The sequence below is a fragment of the Macaca fascicularis genome, chromosome 20 (assembly GCF_037993035.2).
Source record: "Macaca fascicularis isolate 582-1 chromosome 20, T2T-MFA8v1.1".
Taxonomy (NCBI): domain Eukaryota; kingdom Metazoa; phylum Chordata; class Mammalia; order Primates; family Cercopithecidae; genus Macaca; species Macaca fascicularis.
The window spans coordinates 14,958,395-14,978,069 of NC_088394.1; the positions used below are offsets into that span (position 1 = coordinate 14,958,395).

General features: G+C 40.3%; 1 protein-coding gene and 1 long non-coding RNA gene across 34 annotated transcripts in view; one reads left to right on the forward strand and one right to left on the reverse strand.

The window, feature by feature from the left end:
- MRTFB (myocardin related transcription factor B) overlaps window positions 1-6,581 on the forward strand; it is a 205,928-nt gene extending 199,347 nt beyond the window's left edge. For 29 of the 33 annotated variants that reach the window (XM_074028259.1, XM_065536648.2, XM_065536640.2 and 26 more), the window contains one exon: window positions 707-6,581. In XM_074028259.1, the coding sequence (XP_073884360.1) occupies window positions 707-1,242 (536 nt within the window). In that variant the 3' untranslated portion in view covers window positions 1,243-6,581. Of the gene's footprint in view, window positions 1-542; window positions 627-706 lie in introns of all 33 variants that reach the window. The other 4 variants (XM_074028265.1, XM_065536650.2, XM_074028264.1 and 1 more) reach the window with 1 other exon arrangement.
- The window catches only part of LOC141409338 (uncharacterized), a 60,976-nt gene that overhangs the window by 35,333 nt on the left and 5,968 nt on the right, over window positions 1-19,675 (reverse strand). The gene's annotated exons all lie outside the window — the stretch shown is intronic.

Sequence of the window (19,675 nt, forward strand, 5' to 3'; positions counted from 1 at the left end):
TAATCAAGTGATCCACCTCACCTTAAAAGAAAAGGATCAGAGGGACCATGTGTTAGCTTTAATTCAGAAATGAAATCAAATGCCATTGTATATTTTCAGAACTTTACACAGAATGCACTTGGCTAAATTGGGTACCCAGTCCAACTGTAATGATGAAAAAAAAAAAAGGAAAGAAGAATAGAATTACCTCTTTTATAACATGAGGATGTACTTCATGTCTCAGCACAAACTCAGGATGTACATTTCAACATTTATATTAGGAGTATCATGCTGCTATAGATTGATTCATAGGATGATATGAGCCCTATCTTAAAACTTTAAATGACAAAATAAGGACTCAAAGATAAAATAATCTGAAACCATTGATTCCTATCTAGTGAGATATAACTGCTTTTAATGCTTAGTCTTACTGAAAAGAATTTAAAGCATATCAGAATGTAATAAACTGGCCTTGGACATCTGCTGACTAAATTTACAATAAAAAAGAATGTAATAAACTTTTATGTTTATCTATTTAACTAAAATGATCCATCATCCTAAAGGTTGTCAAGGATTGTACCTGACCAATAGCATTCTCTTCCTACTTCTAAGATGGACGTGCGTAGAAGGAATCGCGTAATAGTAAAGTAACTGTCCTAGTAATTAATAAAAATTTTTAAGTAGTAGTAAATCTTTAGTTACTAATTACTTCATTTATTTTACACAGAGATCTCCCTCCCCATAAAAGAAGAACCTTCTCCTATTTCCAAAATGAGACCAGTGACAGCCAGCATCACCACAATGCCAGTGAATACAGTGGTGTCCCGGCCACCACCCCAAGTCCAAATGGCACCACCTGTATCTTTAGAACCTATGGGCAGTTTATCTGCCAGCTTAGAGAACCAACTAGAAGCTTTCTTGGATGGAACTTTACCCTCAGCCAATGAAATTGCTCCATTACAAAGCAGCAGTGAAGACAGAGAGCCCTTCTCTCTGATCGAGGACCTCCAGAATGACCTGCTGAGTCACTCAGGTATGCTGGACCATTCACACTCACCCATGGAGACTTCCGAGACCCAGTTTGCTGCAGGTACTCCCTGTCTGTCTCTCGACCTGTCAGACTCAAACTTGGATAACATGGAGTGGTTGGACATTACCATGCCCAACTCCTCTTCAGGACTCACTCCTCTCAGCACCACCACCCCAAGCATGTTCTCCGCCGACTTTCTAGACCCACAGGACCTACCACTACCATGGGACTAACGTCACAGATTTGTTATCTGAGAGTTGATGAGGTTTAAGAACATGAAGATTCTAAAAGGTCAGTTTTTAGAGATAGATCTATAGTTGCATTGTTGCAATCAAAATATGTTGTCACAGAAAGAATAGGTGGAAGGTCATAGCCTGGAACCCAAGTTTGAAAACATTTCATTGTGTTCAGTAGTGAATTTCTACAGTTTAACATAGCACAGGGCCTTCTGAAAAACACACCAGTCAAAGACGACTCATATGTTTCTCCAGACTTCAGTAAAGAATGAAAAGTACCTTTACATAAAAAACAAAGAAGAGTAATAGATGCAGCAGTGACGTTAGGATTCTGGTAATTAACTACATTTAAATCTCTCTGATCACTTTAAGACCCTAAATAAAAGGCAGACAGCTCCACTCAAAAACTGAGGCTGATGAGGGAGGTGAGAGGTCACTGCACTTGGTACTTCCTAGAGATGGCCAGAGCCAGGCCCAAGACACGGCAGAGATCAAAGGCAGTAGAGAGCCCTGGCCAGTTCAATGACCGCTTCTGGCTAAAGACTTTTGGTTCTATTCAGAAACCTGTGTTGTTTTTTTTTTGATGTTGTAGTTTATTTTGTGATTTTTGGAATCATACTTTATATTTCCAAATTTAAATTTAAATGCAAGATCTTTCACCATAAACAGAAGATACCTACAAAATACTGTCAGAAGTCCAGGTATACTGATAACACTGAAAATTCTATTAGCAACCTTCTGGGTTGCTTAGATTGATTTTAATGTATATATTAGACATTTGTATGTATGCTCTGACATTGTGATATGTACAGCCTACATTGGGGTAAGAAAATGGGTATCCAAGGTCCTACTTTTTTAATAGCTCGAATATTTCTAGAGTACTTGAGCCACGTGTATTTCTGTATTTAAAGAATTGCTGACTAACTTTCAGGTAACCAGACCCATCTCAAAGAACCAAGAAAAGGCTTTAGCATGAAATATCTTTCTGAGCTGGTGAGTTAGAAGAATGGAAGGTAAGGGGAAGGTCTGTCATCTACCAGGACATTCCCATGATGAGTACAGGTCAGACTGTGCCATGAGGTGGGCCTCCAGGTCCCCGCCCTGGCCCTCTTTCTTCTGTCACTAACCCTGGTTATCATTTTACAGGCTTGTAACTGGATGTTCTACCAGAGCTCTCACTATATTGTCAAGCCTAAGATTGAAAAACTGGAGGCTTTATTAGTGTTTTTTATATAGAAAACAGTTATTACATATTTGTTAAGTCAAGTCATTTCTTAAGAATTTTCTAAAATGCCAACTATCACAGGATTATTTCAAGCTAGTCATTGAGGTATATGACAAAATGTAAATAACAAAAAACTGAAATCTACCAAAAGAGCATGGAGGTTTTTCTTAAGTAATAATATTGTGCTCTCCACCTCACCCTTGTGTAAACCCTCGGGTCAGGTTGGTTCCCCTGGGTCACAAAATGGTAAATGTTCCATACTGACATGCGAGAGGCAGCCTGACCCGTTACTTGGAAAGAATTTGTGAATCATTTCTGGGTTTGTGTTTTGCCTAAGAGCTGATCTTATTTCTGATTTGTGTGTGTGTGGTTTATAAATTTTACTATGTGTAACAAAAGTCTGCTTTTCCAGCATGAGCACGCTGAAGCCCTCTGCTCACTGGCACTTCCTGACTCAAAGGCACTAACAGTGCTCATGTGCCTTCCAGGTGGTTCAAGGCAGAGGCCACTGTGCTCAGTGTAGTCTGTGATGAATAGTTTAAGTGTTCAGAAATTGGTAAACCAACGCATGGGATACAGTAACTCTCTGTTAACCAGAACACCGTCATTTGACCAAGCCCTACAAGAGTTTACCACACTAGACGTTCTGTGAATCCTCGAGTCAGTTCCATTGAGAGGGGCCTGTCTCCAGGGCCAGGCTATTTACTTGGGAAAGTATTTTTCTTACAGTTCTTGGCCACAGTGTTTTTGCTGAGGGTTTCTGTCTGGGCTTATCAGGTCCATACTTAGACCCTGAGCATCTTCTTCATTCAGATTTGAATGGCGTATTAAATTAGCACCAAATATCAGTGGGACTGTAGGAGGTAACCGAACACTAGTGCCATTGACTCTCATTGAATAACTTTATATTTCCATAATCCTGAATTGTATAGATAAGTTTTCTAGCTCTCTGGTCCCTTTATTGCTTTTTAAAATAGGGTTTGAAACATGCCACAGGAAGGTTGCTCTCCAAAAATACACAGTGCAGTGCAAAAAAAATGCTATCTCATTAGCCTACTCTCTTGACTATGAATTGCTAAAGTCCCCACTTCACATATGTGTTTAAACCTTTATAAACCAGTATTTCATTTTTAAAAAGGCAAGGCGTCTCTAGCCCATTAATTCTGCAAGCCACTTCATTTGCACCATTCCACTTGACCCTCCTCTCCCCTGGCTTGAGTCACCAGCCAGGCACCTGTGACACGAGTGCTGCTGCTTTCCAGGATCTCCACTGCATGTTCCAGGTCAGAGTGAGGGCACGCTGTGTGCCCACACTCATGTGACATGACCAAAGATGAGGCCCTGTAAACAAGGCCCCTCTGACCCGACTCAGTGCACGTGATGGTGAGTGCAGTGAGAAAGGGTGGATGTTGGCTAAAGACTGGTTGTTGTTGTTTAGGTTAGTGTCACAGCCATTACAACACAAGTCAAAGTCGCCAGTTGAATTTTCATTATGCACGTGTGTGGTTTAAGCAGTGGTACTGTTGTGTATCATATTGCAAAGTATCATACTGCCAAGAAAGTAACTCCTAGAAAGGCATTATCTCACATCCCCATCTTACTTTCCTACATGTTCTCAAAACACAGTAGTGTCAGCCTTACCTTTGTGCTGTATGTAGATAATCAGATCATCCTACTGGGGGTGGGATGAATTTAAAAAGTTATACCAAAACTTCTGTAAAGTCTTTGAAAGTCTAGGGGTATGTGGTCATCTTGTACATTTCAGCAAAGCATCTATTAGGAAACCTCATAGGACAGTGTTAGTGGTTCACGTTCTAGTGTTTTTTCCTGAAATGTGCAATCTACTGTATAATATTGCCACATAATTGTACATAGATGTATTCTGAATTTGTGGAATTTCTTGCTTAGATACTATTGTGTTTGTTTCATATGAATATTTTTGTAATTCTAAAGAGATGTTATTTAAATTTCCTTCTTAAAAGCCACATGGTTCTGTGATCCATGTAACTGACACTTTTTGGCTTTCAGCGCTGTTTAGAAACAGTGGCAAAGGCGGGGTGGTGTTGCCTGCAAGCTGCTGCCTATGGAAGGCAAAGTCATAGTAATGAGATAGCACCTCTGAACTGTGCAGTCAGCATACCCTGAGTGATGGCTCAGGAGCGCACTACCTATTTTGTCACCAGAGCTGACTCAGGCTTCCTGGACCCTCAGCTCCAGATCATTCCAGGCAGCATAGCTTTCTTCAGAGTCCTTTCAGAATTCCCAGGCTGAAATCAGCCATAGCAGTTGACAAAATGGCTGTCCCCACAAGTGATGGGATAGTCCCTTTACAGTCCTCAAATGGACTAGGCCTTAGAGACGTGGCAAAGCACTTTGGCAGGGTTTAAAATATTTGTGAGAAGCCCACATTTCAGTATACATCCTCACCAGCTTCCATGCACCCACCTGCGGCTAGCCTCACAGAAGTCCTGGCTGTCACCTGGATGGGGAGCTCATGGTGCCGCTGGGGACTTTTTAGAGAAATGTAAAGAGAGAACAGCTATTCAGTGTCTACCAGCAGAGCAACACGTGTCAATGTAACCGAATTCACAAATAACTCTCCATTTTTCAATATCCGCTGCTGTAAACATGAATGTTGAATACGGACAACAGAATACCCATACACACCACCCCACCGCCCTAGAGGCCACGAAACTATTCCAAACTTATCAAAGAACATTAACTGGAAGGCCAGGTTTTTCAAGGAACATAGCTGACAAGTGCATCAGTGTGTATCTGGAGAGCATCCTAACTGCATTTCAACTCATCTTTTAAGTGATTTCAGTCAAAACTGGAAAACAACTAAGAGGTAGTAATTTTTTTTCCTGGTTCAAACCTTCAATAACTTGCTCATTCAGCAGCCTCTCTGAGCTACATTTTTATTTGTAAAGTGACTCTGTCTGCATGGCAATAAGCAGGTCCGTGTTTTTTCCGCATTCACCCTTTCTTGCAGTATCCAAGGAAACACATCATTACAAAGGGTTTCTACCTGAAATCTTTCATGGAAGGCCTACAATTCGAAAAGCTGCACATGTTTACAGAAGAACTCTTACCCTCCATGCAAACACTTTGCTCTGTGATGTCACAGTTTTGTGACAATAAGATGGCAATCTCGGATCTACAAGGTGCTGTCGGGAATCAAATAAAATATATTATCAGAGATATCATCACATCTATAGTGTTTAACAGAGCTTTATGCCAACTAAGACAAAGCTTTAACAAAGTTTATAGAATACTGAAAGTCATAACAATTACCTCTCTACGTGATGCTGTAAGGAATCTTGCTAATTTGGTAGGAAGAAGAAGCATTTAGGAAAGGGTTTAGTATCTACCAAAAGTACTTGACCTCAAGTAACCAACAGTAATGCAAACTTGCTTTAAAGGAACCAAAGGCATTGCCAAGTATTTGCCAAAAGGAGGCACTTTTTATTTAAAATTTGAGACTAATGAGATCTCAAAAATCAGTCCCAAAAGGTATTATCCATCTAAGGTTATAATTTTCACAAAGATGTAGATATTTCTCTATTGTTTTCATGTAAAATAGCATAGAGTCGTTTTGTTGGTTTAAGAATAACATTCAGTAGTAATACAAAGTTTTTTTCTATGTAGAAATTAGTTTTCTTTTCTTGCTTGCAGTAGAAATGCAATGTGATAGGTGTTTCTCTTCTTCTTTTCATTGTCACATTATGTCTTAGCATCTCACTTTATGAAAAAAAGGAGAAAGATACCAATCTGCAGAGCCCTGCTTGCTAAAGCACTCGTTTAATCAACACAAAATTATGGCAATCGGGGGTCCATTCATGTATTGCCTTTATGTTGTTTTTTAAAAGAAAAACCATGATGCCTTTGTATTTGCTGTTTGCACCCCTGAAATCAATTCCATATCATGTTTGAATGCCATACATTTTGCACATGTACTGTACATAGGTAATGCATACTGTATTTTTATATGTGTGCACATTTATCATCAGATCTTTTGTACATAGTGGCAGTATTGTAGCTGATCGGGAAATGTTTGATATCTCAGCAATTTTGCATTTTTGTGTCTCAAATAAAAGACATTTTGATGTACTATGATTCTTGCTGTGCAGAGGAAAGACCACTCCCTATGGGTTGGTGGAGCCATGGTAGACTGTGGAACGGGAGTGGATTTATTAGGAGGAGACACTATACCTTCAGCACACAACTCACAACAGAAAGCCACCGGGCAAAGCCTGTGAACTTGTCACCCTCCCCTGGATCCAAGACCATGAGATACAAAATAGAAACTCACAGGCATGAGCTGAACTTGAACATGTCATGATTTACACCAAAGTCAGTTTCTTTCTTCCACAGTGAAAGTTAGTAATACGTAGTTCTCCGTAGGGGGTTGATTTTCACACTCGCGCACACACACACAATGAAAACCGACTCGATTCAATAGTATAAATGCACCACCACCACAATTCCTGAAAGACCTACATAATCCTTCAACCTAGCCAAGTTTCAAAAGCAACTATTTATATGAGGTATTTTTATAGACCGTACAAAATGATGTTTAGAATTCAGTATTATTTTAGTAAGATGGCATTTAATTTCACCTCAGAAGCCAACATTTAAAACAGTTTTGTTAAAATATTTTTTTCTCTTTGCTTTGAAGAAACAAAATAGTAACGAGTAAACTCTAATAACTATAATTTATATATCAATATTTGATTAAGAAAAAAGGACAGAGTATCAACCACAGAAAGGGGGAAAAGAAAGATATTGATTACCAAAACACAGCAGAATGTTCATTACACTTAGGGAACCAGAGTGCAGCCTCAACAGACCAGTGAGATGATGCACAAAGAGTTAAACCATTTGTAAAGTATCGTATGTTCCAGGCAGAGATTCTGCCCTTGGGGAGAAAATAGACCTCTCTGCTGGTGTGAGAGAAAACCGTGCCAAAGGAAGCATAGCACGTGCCCTGGGAGCCCAAGAGGAGTGAGTAAGGGATGTCACAGGGAACTCGGGAAGCTGTCATGGCGGACAGCCCCTTGGGCAAGGTCAGAGTTAATTGGAGAAACTGTTTTTTCCTGCAACAGATTTTTTTATTTTATTACTTTTATTTATTTCTTTTATTTATTTCTTTTTTTTTTTTTTTTTTTTTTTTTTGAGACGGAGTCTCGCTCTGTAGCCCGGGCTGGAGTGCAGTGGCCGGATCTCAGCTCACTGCAAGCTCCGCCTCCCAGGTTTACGCCATTCTCCTGCCTCAGCCTCCCGAGTAGCTGGGACTACAGGCACCCGCCACCTCGCCCGGCTAGTTTTTTTGTATTTTTTAGTAGAGACGGGGTTTGACCGTGTTCGCCAGGATGGTCTCGATCTCCTGACCTCGTGATCCGCCCGTCTCGGCCTCTCAAAGTGCTGGGATTACAGGCTTGAGCCACTGCGCCCGGCTTTTTTTTTCTTTTTTTGAGACAGAGTCTTGCTCGGTCACCCAGGCTGGAGTCCAGTGGCATAATCTCTGCTCACTGCAACCCTCCGCCACCCAGGTTCAAGTGATTCTCCTGCCTCAGCCTCAGTCTCCCAAGTAGCTGGGACTACAGGCATGTGCCACCACGCCTGGCCAATTTTTGTATTTTTTAGTAACTATGGGATTTCACCATGTTGGCCAGGCTGGTCTCGAACTCCTGATCTCAGGCGATCCACCCGCCTCAGCCTCTGAAAGCACAGGGATCACAAGTGTGAGCCACTGCACCTGGCCAGATATTACTTCCAATTTAACTTTCAGAAAGAAATCTCATCTTGATGTCCTATCTTTTCTGTTAATATGCATGACAGGCTAATTAAATTAAACCTACATTGTGTGATGAGATGAGAAACAAGGATGGATCAACATTTTCTGTGCCCCTTTTGTTTCATGCGATTGCGTCACAGGTCATTCCACTGGGAAATCCACAAATGATGGCCCTATGGGTGCTCACTCTGCAGCATCCTCCTGCTTGCCATTGGACATACAGAAGACTTGTCAGAAGCATCCAAACCCCAAATTATTTCAATGCTAGTACTGTCCAGGCCAAAGCTGAAGTTTTATTAATGGTGAAAAAAGGGCTTTTAGTCAGGTTAATTGTTAAGAATTTAAAGTGTTTCCCATCCAAGATTCAAATGACCTTTGAGGCCAGGCGCAGTGGCTCACGCCTGTAATCCCAGCACTTTGGGAGGCCAAGGCAGATGGATCACCTGAGGTCAGTAGTTCAAGACTAGCTTGACCAACATGGGGAAACTCCATCTCTACTAAACACACAAAAAAAACTAGCCGGGTGTGGTGGTGCATGCCTGTAGTCCCACCTATTTGGGAGGCTGAGGCAGGAAAATCTCTTGAACCCGGGAGGTGAAGGTTGCAGTGAGCCGACATTGCGCCATTGCACTCCAGCCTGGGCTACAGACGAAACTCCATCTCAAAAAAAAAAGGCCTTTGAGAGCTTTGATGTGTTTTCTCACTCATACATAGACCCATAAATCACCTTAAGCAGAATTTCAAACAAAGCTCTTCTGCACATGACAGTCCGTAGACAAAAAGTAGAATGGTTCTGGTACAATACCTCTTTGAGCATTACAAAAAGTCTACAAAGCTGGTTGAACAAGCAGCCTAGTTTCTTCACTTAAATTATGTCTGTTAAGCAACTTGGAAAGAAATAAATTCCTTAGAGATAGAGAAACTACGATACAGAGACCAAAAGAAGATGCTACAACCAAAGACCAAATACTGCTTCACCCTTTTCCTCGCTGTTGTTGCACAGTGCCAATCAACAGAAACATGGTAGGAGACAGACAACAGTAATAGCAACAAACATGTATTAAACACTGCTGTATGCCAGGCTCTGTGTCATTTTATATGTATAACCTCATTTAATAATAAGTCTATGAGGTAGGAACTCTTATCCCCATTTTATAAATAGGGCAACTAGGCCGGGCGCAGTGGCTCAAGCCTGTAATCCCAGCACTTTGGGAGGCCGACACGGGCGGATCACGAGGTCAGGAGATCAAGACCATCCTGGCTAACCCGATGAAACCCCGTCTCTAGTAAAAAATACAAAAAACTAGCCGGGCGAGGTGGCGGGCGCCTGTAGTCCCAGCTACTCGGGAGGCTGAGGCAGGAGAATGGCGTAAACCCGGGAGGCGGAGCTTGCAGTGAGCCGAGATCTGGCCACTGCACTCCAGGTGGGCGACAGAGCGAGACTCCGTCTCAAAAAAAAATAAATAAATAAATAGGGCAACTAAAGACAGAGAAGATGGTGCCAGGCATGGTGGCTCATGCCTGTAATCCCAGCACTTTGGGAGGCCGTGGCTGGTGGATCACCTGAGGTCGGAGTTCAAGACCAGCCTGACCAACATGGTGAAACCCCATCTCTACTGAAAATACAAAATTAGCCGGGCGTGGTGGCGCATGCCTGTAATCCCAGCTACTCAGGAGGCTGAGGCAGGAGAATCGCTTGAACCCGGGAGGTGGAGGTTGCAGTGAGCTGAGATCATGCCATTGCACTCCAGCCTGGGCAACAATGCAAAACTCCATGTCAAAAAAAAAAAAAAAAAAAGGCAAATGACTTGCCTGAAATCACAAAGGAAACAGCACAGATTTGAGACCAAGCTTCTGAAACCCCAGAACCCAAACCATTTGTCCTAGTCTGTTCAGGGAGCTATAACAAAATGCCTCAGACCGGACAATTTATAAACAGCTGAAACGTAGTGCTCACAGTTCTAGAGACTGTAAGGTCCAACATCCAGGCTCCAGCAGATTCAGTGTCTGGTGAGGTCCAGATCTCTGCCTGGAAGATGGTGCTTTTTTGCTGCACCCTCACAAAGAGGAAGGGACAGAAAGGCCAAAACACACACACACACACACACACAAATAGGCTGCCTTTTATAAGGGCACTAAATCCCATTCATGAGAGCAGAGCCCTCATCACTTAATCACCTCCTAAAGGTCCAAACTTCTAACACATTGCGTGGGGATTAAGTTTCAGCATGAATTTTAGAGACACGAACATTCAAACCATAGCACCATTCCTGTAGACTCTATATACAACTCTCTGCCTTTGTCCAGATATTTTGTGAATACAACTGAGTACAGCTTAACTCATGTCTATCATGAGGTTCCACTAACTATCTTGATTAGACCTCCTCAATCTCACATTTTCTAAAGTAGCTACTCACAGATGTTTAATGGCATACAATGTATGGCTTTTTACTAGATTAAATCCAGCCAGAACATGGATTCCAAGACTGGAGCATTTTAAGTGAACTCTACTGACTGGGCCATGCAAAATGACTTGTTATTAAACACTTAATTATCTTGCTGGGACTTCTGCAACCATTTTAGCACATACCAAAGCTCAAGAGCGATAAGATTTTTAAATACCTAGCAAGGTTGAAGACACACAAACTCTGTGATCCAGCAAATCAATTTTTTTGGTACACATCCTTGAGAAACACAGACGTACACAGGAAATCATGTATAAGAATGAACACTAAAGCATTTACAAAGCAAAAATTGCAAGCAACTCCTATGCCTTTCAATTAGAGAACCATTAAATGCAGCAATTTACAGGAATTAACTAAATCTAATGTGCCAATGTAAAAGAATCTTGAAACAAAATGCTGAAGGGGGAAAAAGTTCAGAATAAAGCCTGCATAATTCAAGTAACATTTTAAAACAAGGCTGTGTGTTTTATAAAGTATAAAAACATGGGTGGTAAGGATTCAGGTCAGTTTCAAGATTCAGAATATTTCTGGAAAGAAAAAATTAGATTGGGGAGCATCTGAAAGGAGGCTTTAACTTTCTAATATTTCATTTAATAATTCTACAGCCAATATAGCAAAATACTAATATGTTAACTAGCTGATTTTAATTATCCCTATTTTCTGTGAGTTGGAAATATTTCATGGTAAAAAAAGATTAGTAAGAACAATATTTCTGATGTATATAGAAACTAAAGTCCTAAATAAAATACTAGCAAATCAAATCCAGTAATATGCAAAAACTATTATACAGCATGACCAAGTGGGGTTTATTCCTGAAATGCAAAGTTGGCTTAACCTCTCAAAATCCATTAATGCAAAACACTATATCCATAGAATAAAGTACAAAAACTACATGATCATCCCAATACACACAGAAAAAGCACTTGACAAAATTCAACGCCCCTTTACAATAAAAATGCAATGAACTAGAACTAGAAAGGAGCTTTCTCACGTCAAAAGGTCATTTACACAAAACCCACAGCTATCATTATACTTAGTGGTGAAAGACTGAATGCTTGTCCCCAGCGCTCAGGAAAAAAACGGATGTCCCCTCTTAGAACTTCTGTTCAACATTGTACTAGAGTTTCTACTCAGGACAATTATACAAGAAAAAGAAATAAAAGGCATCCAGATTGGAAAGGAAGAAATAAAACAATCTCTATTTGTAGATGGCATGATCTTGCATATAGAGAATCCTAAAGAATTTCCTAAAAATCAATTAGAACTAATAAAATGAATTCATCAAGGTCATAGGATACAAAACTCAATTGCATTTCTGTACAGTAGCAATGAATAAACCACAGATGAAATTAAGAAAACAATGCCATTTATAATAGCATCACAAACAATACTTAGGAATAAATTTAACAAAAGAAGTATAAGACTTATACTCTGAAAACTTCTTATACTCTGAAAATATTTCTAAAAGACAAATAAATGGAAAGACATCCATGTTCATGGATCTGAAGACTTAATATTGTTAACATGTTAATATTCCCCAAAACTGATCTACAGATTGGACACACTCCCTATCAAAATCTTAGCTGGCTTTTTGCTAGAATGGACAAGCTGATCCTAAAATTCATATGAAATTCAAGGGACCTGGAATATCCAAAATCTTGAAAAAAGAAGAACAAAGTTGGAGGACCCACACATCTCAATTTAAAAACTTACAGCAAAGCTACAGTATTCAAAGTGTAGTATTGGCATAAGAATAGACATAAAGATCAATAGGATAGCACTAAGAGTACAGAGATAAATTATCATATTATGGTCAATTGATTTTTCACACACACACACACACAAAAAGCCAAAATAATTCAATGGGAGAAGGAACTGTCTTTTCAACAAACAGTGCTGAGATAACTGGATATCCACATGCAAAAGAATGAATTGGGACTCCCTACCTCATACCATAAGAATTTAAAATAGATCAAACTAAAAGAACTAAAACAATAAAACTTGTAGAAGACAACAGAAAATCTGTGTTACCTTGGGTTAGGCTAAACCTTCTTAAATATGACAGCAAAATCATAAGCAATAAAAGAAAAACTAGACAAGTTAGTTAGGTATCACCAAGGCTAAAAACTTCTGTGCTCCAAATAGCACCGCCCAGAAAATTCAATACAACCCACAAAATAGGAGAAAAATTGTGCAAATCATGTATCTGATAAAAGACTTGTATTTGAAATATATATAAAAGACTATTACAGCTCAATAATAAAAAGATAAACAATTTTTAAATGACTAAAGAACCTGAAGTCACTTCTCCAAAGAAGAGATACAGATGGCCAATAGGTGCATGAAAAAATGCTTGACCTCAGATAAATACAAATCAAAACCACATGAGATACCACTTGACAGATGATAGGATGACTATAATCTAAGAAGGTAGATAATAACAAGCATCAACAAGGATGTGGAGAAATTGAAACCCATATACACTGCTTGTGGTAGAAATCATGTGACTGTTTTGGAAAACAATTGAACAGTTCTTCTAAAAAATTTAAAAATAGAGTTGCCATATAACCCAGCAATTCTGCTCCCAGGCACACACCCAAGAGAATGAAAAATATATGTCCACACAAAAACTTGTACCTGAATGTTTACCACACCATTATTCCTAATAGCCAAAAAGTAGAAACAACCCAGACGTCCATCAACTCATGAATGGATAAAATGTGGTATATTCATACAATGGATTATTTGGCCAAAAAAGAAATGAACTGACTCATGCTACAACATGGATGAACCTTTAAAACATTATGGTAAGTAGGCTGAGCACAGTGGCTCTCACACCTGTAATCCCAGCACTTTGTGAAGCCAAGGCAGGTGGATCACTTGAGGTCAGGAGTTTGAGACCAGCCTGGCCAACATGGTGAAATCTCGTCGCTACTAAAAATACAAAAATTAGCCGGGTGTGGTGATGCACACCTGTAATCCCAACTACTCAGGAGGCTGAGGCAGGAGAATCACTTGAACCAGGAAGGTGGAGGCTGCAGTGAGCCAACATCGCACCACTGCACTTTAGCCTGGGTGTCAAAGTGAGACTCCATCTCAAAAGAAATCCAATTTTCTTAGTAAACATCCATTTATTTTAAGCACATTTATTGTAAGAGTGACTTTTTGTGCCCTCAAATCTAGTCTTCTGGTTATTGAGTGATGCATAATAAAGCACTCTAAAACTTAGTACCTCCAAACAATGACACAGAAGACCTGCTTTCAAGCAAAATGGAGTAACAGGGGCCAGACTTGCCTTCCTACCTGAAACCACCAAGATGGACAAAATACATGAAACCTTTTGGAAAATGCTAGATATCAAACAACAAAAGAGTTCTCTCTGAGGGACAGGAAACAAGGTGAGCTGTACTGTTGCCCAGGGAAGTCAGGTAGCGCCAGTGGACTCCTAAGTTGGCAGCCAGGGCAATGAATCCAGGAGGCCGAGACAGCTTGAGTTTGTAGCACATAATACTAGAGAAGAGAGCTACATTGAGAAAACTCTGGAAATCTACAGAGGGTCTCTTTTAATATTCAGCACAGAGCACTAACAGGTATATGGGTGTAAACACATTCCACATGACCTGGGAAAGAACAACCCCCAAAATTACTAACAGCTCCCAGTACTCATACAGTGATGGGAATAGTGCCTGTTGCCACCAGCCAAGCGGAAGAACTCATCATGCAAGGGACATTAAAAGTATTCAGGAAAATCCTTCCCCAGCATTGAGGATTATAGACTAATCCCTGCTCCAGATCCATCTAACAAATACAAGCAAAAAAATGACATATTTAGTGATTAATTAATTAATTATAATGAACCAGGAAGTTGTTTTTAAAAAGAATTATTAAAGGCAGAAGTTGTTTAGGAAAAAAAAAAAAGAACTGACAGAAATGTCAGTTTGCAGACAAGGACATTAAAACCATTTTAACTGAATTCCATATGATCAAAAAGTTAAGTAGAAACAAAAACAAGTTTTTTAATACGTTGAGCTGTCAGAGATGAAAACTACAATATTTGGAGATGAAAAATGCACTGACTGAGAATAATGGAAAATAACACATTACAGAAAAAATATAGTGAATATGAAGACATCATAACTATGCAAAATGAAAAAAAAAAGAATTTAAAAGAAAAAAATGAAGATTAGTACGGTGAGAGACAACCTGCGGTAGCCTACTCTATCAGTAATTTCAGTCCCTTAAGGAGTGGAGAGAGAGAAAGACATTTGCAAAATATTCGATCAATATACAAAAGTCAATTGTATTTTTATCTACTAGCAATAAACAATCAGGAATTGAGATGTTTTTGATAGTGCCATTTATAATAGCATCAAAAATATGAAATACACGGGATAAATCTGACAAAAGATATGAGAAGTCTGTATGCTAAAAACTACAAAACACTTTACAGAGAAATTGAAGACCTAAGTAAATCAAAACATGTATAATGTCCAGGCATTGGAAAACTCAATATTGCCAGTAAGTCAATTCTCCCCAGATTGATCTACAGATTTAACATACTCGCAATCAAAATGCCAACAGGTTTTTTGTAGAAATTGTCACCAGGTTCTAAAATTCATATGGAAATGATAAAGAAATAGAATAGTCAAAAAGAGAAACAGGCCAGGCACAGTGGCTCACACCTGTGAGATTACTGTGTAATCCCAACACTTGGGGAGGCCGAGGCGGGCAGATCATGAGATCAAGACCATCCTGGCCAACATGGTGAAACCCCATCTCTACTAAAAATACAAAAAAATTAGCTGGGTGTGGTGGTGCACACCTGTAATCCCAGCTACTCAGGAGGCTGAAGCAGGAGAATCCCTTGAACCTGGGAAGCGGAGACTGCAGTGAGCCAAGATCGTGCTGCCGCACTCCAGCCTGGCGACAGCAAGACTCAAAAAAAAAAGGAGGAACAAATAGTTGGAAGACTAATGCTACCTGATTTCAAGACTTAAGCTACATTGACCGGGCACGGTGGCTCACACCTGTAATCCCAGCACTTTGGGAGGCCAAGGCAGGTGGATCACTTGAGATCAGGAGTTCGAAACCAGCCTGGCCAACATGATGAGACCCCATCTCTACTAAAAATACAAAACAGCTGGGCATGGTTGCACGCGCTTCTAATCCCAGCTACTTGGGAGGCTAAGCCAGGAGAACTGCTTGAAGCCAGGAGGTGGAGGTTGCAGTGAGCCGAGATCATGCCACTGCACTCTAGCCTAGCCAACACAGCAAGACTCTATTTAAAAAAAAAAAAAAAAAAAAAAAAAGACTTAAGCTACATTAAGACAGTAAAGATAGACAAATAGATCAATAGGAAAAAATGGAGTCAAGAAAGAGACTCAGGCATATATGGACAACTTACAGCTTATTTTCAGCAAAGGTGCAAAGGCAATTCAGTTGAGGAAGTATGGTCTATTCAACAAAAGATACTGAAACAAATGGATATCTATATGCAAAAAAGTGGACTTCAATCTGTAACTTATATCATATGCAGTATTTACTCTGAATGAGTCATAGACCTAAATATAAAATCTAAAACTATAAAATTTGTAGAGGAAAACATTTGTGACTGAGTTAGGTAGAGATTTCTTAGCTATAACAAAAAAAGAATGATCCATAAAAGAAAAAGTTAATAATTTGATTTAATCAAAATTTAAAACTTTTGCTCTTTAATGGACACTGTTAAAAGACTAAAAAGAGCCACAGACTGGGACAAAATACTTGGAAATCATATCTGATAAAAGATTTATATTCAGAATCTATCAAGAATCTCACTGGTCTGAGTGCAGTTTACAACCAATTGGTCACAACCAGTTGTAAGTTTCTTTGTTCTTTCATCCATTCCCACTGCTTCACTTGGCTAGCCTTAAACACAAAAACAAACAACAATTTTTTTTTTTTTTTTTTTTTTTTTTTTTTATTTCTTTTTTTGAGACGGAGTCTCACTCTGTCGCCCAGGCTGGAGTGCAGTGGCGCAATCTCGGCTCACTGCAAGCTCCACCTCCCAAGTTCACACCATTCTCCTGCCTCAACCTCCCAAGTAACTGGGACTATAGGCGCCCGCCGCCACGCCCACCTAATTTTTTGCATTTTTAGTAGAGACGGGGTTTCACTGTGTTAGCCAGGATGGTCTCGATCTCCTGACCTCGTGATCCACCCGCCTCAGCCTCCCAAAGTGCTGGGATTATAGGCGTGAGCTACCACGCCCGGCCTAACATTTCACATTTTAGTAATTTAAAATCCCAATGAAAAATGCATGGAACAGAAACTTCACCAAAGACAACAAATGAATGTCAAATAAACAAACACATGAAAAAATGCTCAACATCTTAGAACTAGAGAAATGCAATTTGGCTGGACACAGTGGCTCACATCTGTAATCCCAGCACTGTGGGAGGCCTAGGTGGGCAGATCACCTGAGTTCAGGAGTGTGACCAGCCTAGCCAACATGGTAAAATCCACTCTCTACTAAAAATACGAAAATTAGCCAGGGGTGCCAGTGGGCACCTGTAATCCCAGCTTCTCAGGAGACTGAGGCAGGAGAAATACTTCAACCCAGGAGGCAGAGGTTGCAGTGAACTGAGATCATGCCACTGCACTCCAGCCTGTGCAACAGAACGAGACTCCGTCAAAAAAAAAAAAAAAAAAAAAGAGAAATGCAAATTAAAATCACAATGCAATACCACTACACACCTATTAGAATGACTAAAAGTAAAAAGACTGACCACACTAAGTGTTGGCGAGGATATGGGGGAACTGAACTCTCCTCCACTGTTGGTGGCAATGTAAAATGGTGCAGCCACTTGGGGAAACAGTTTGTCAGTTTCTTAAAACGATAAACCTATGACCCATGGATGGCATTCCTGTGTATCTGTCTAAAAGCAATGAACACACATGTCTATTCAAAGGTTTATACACAAATGTTCACAGTAGTTTTATTGGTAATAGCCAAAAAGCAGAAACAACTCAAATTTCCATACCACTCAACAACAAGAAGGAATGAATTCTTGGTACACAATAATATACAATACAGGTGAGTCTCAGTTATGCTGAGGGAAAGAGGCCAGGAAAAAAGAGCACATACTGTTTGATTCCATGTACATACAATTCCAGGATGTGGGCCAGGTGTGGTGGTTCACACCTGTAATCCCAGCACAGGTGCGGTGGTTCGCGCCTGTAATCCCAGCACTTTCAGAGGCTAAGGTAAGCACATTACGTGAGCTCAGGAGTTTGAGAAAGCCTGACCAACATGGTGAAACCCCATCTCTACTAAAAATACAAAAACTAGTCGGGCATGGTGGCTCATGCCAGTAATTCCAGCACCTTGGGAGGCCGAGACAGGTAGATTACTTGAGATCAGGAGTTTGAGACCAGCCTGGCTAACATAGCAAAATCCCATCTCTACTGAAAATATAAAAATTAGTGGGGCGCCTGTAATCCCAGCTGCTCAGGAGGCTGAGGCAGGAGAATTGCTTGAACTCGGGAGGCAGAGGCTGCAGCAAGCTGAGATCTTGCCACTGCACTCCAGCGTGGGTGACGGAGCAAGACTCCGTCTCAAAAAGAAATCAAAATTACTTTGTTAGTGCAAACTAACATATGGTGACAGAAAGCAGAATGGCAGTTGTTGGGGGTGGGAGGGAAGGATAACAAAAGGACATGAAGAAACAACAAAGCAAACAATTTGGAAAAAAAAAAAAAAAAGAGACCACCTAGATTTCTACAGGTGCTTTTACCTGGATGGAAATAGTACCTTTTATTTGAGATAGGATGAGGTCTGGCTACAGTATTTATACTTTCTCTAAATAGTTTCCCTCGAGGTTTTTTTTAATTATTATTCATTTTTTTGAGACAAGGTCTCTCTCTGTCACCCAGTCTGGAGTGCGGTGGCACCATCATGGCTCACTGCAGCCTCGGCCTCCTAGGCTCAAGTGATCCTCCCACCTCAGCCTCCCAAGTAGCTGGGATTACAGGCATATGCCACCACACCCAGCTAATTTGTGTATTTTTGTAGAGACAAGTTTTCACCACGTTGCCCAGGCTGGTCTCAAACTCCTGGGCTCAAGTGATCCTCCTGCCTTGGCCTCCCAAAGTGCTGGGATTACAGGTGTGAGACACTGTGCCCCACCTATTTTTAAAGACTGCAGAGGATTAAATGATACTAATATACCATAACAAATGGGAAACACGCAGATGTAAACACCAGAGAAAACCTATTTAGACTTCCAGGGCAATAAGCTAGCATCCAACAAACAGCTGCAAAGAAAGTGTTGCAAGAATGACAGCATTTTAAGAACCATGAAAAAGAACAACGAGATGTTTCCGATAAAATGTTATTCACGTTTCCATCAAGAAATTCTAATGTGTCAATAATGGATAAAGGAAGAACATAAAGGTCACATTTCATGTTCGACACTTTTACACCTGAGTTTCACATGGACATTTACAGTTTTACAGCACTAAAGCAAAGCCGCAAGGGAAAAACACAAAAGGTATGTTTGGCTCAGTAAGTAAATTCATCACACTTTGCTCTCATTTCCTTCCACCCATTTATCTTTTCAAGTTGCCAAGAACAGCACTGGGAATAATCACCTCCCACACCAAAAGCTGAGGAGATGATAATTGGTGTCTGATGACAGGAGATGACATTTTTAAATAGTCACTTTAAACTTCCTAACATAGATCCCATCCTTAACCACATATACACTGCTTGAGTATGTATCTGGAAGGTGGTCCAAGAGTAAGCATAAGTTCACAAAAACACCGTACTAGTTTAAAACAATTACAACCCAGGCCAGGCACAGTGGCTCACACCTGTAATCCCAGCACTCTGGGAAGCTGAGGTGGGCAAACCACTTGAGGTCAGGCGTGGGAGAGGAGCCTGGCCAACATGGTAAAACCCTG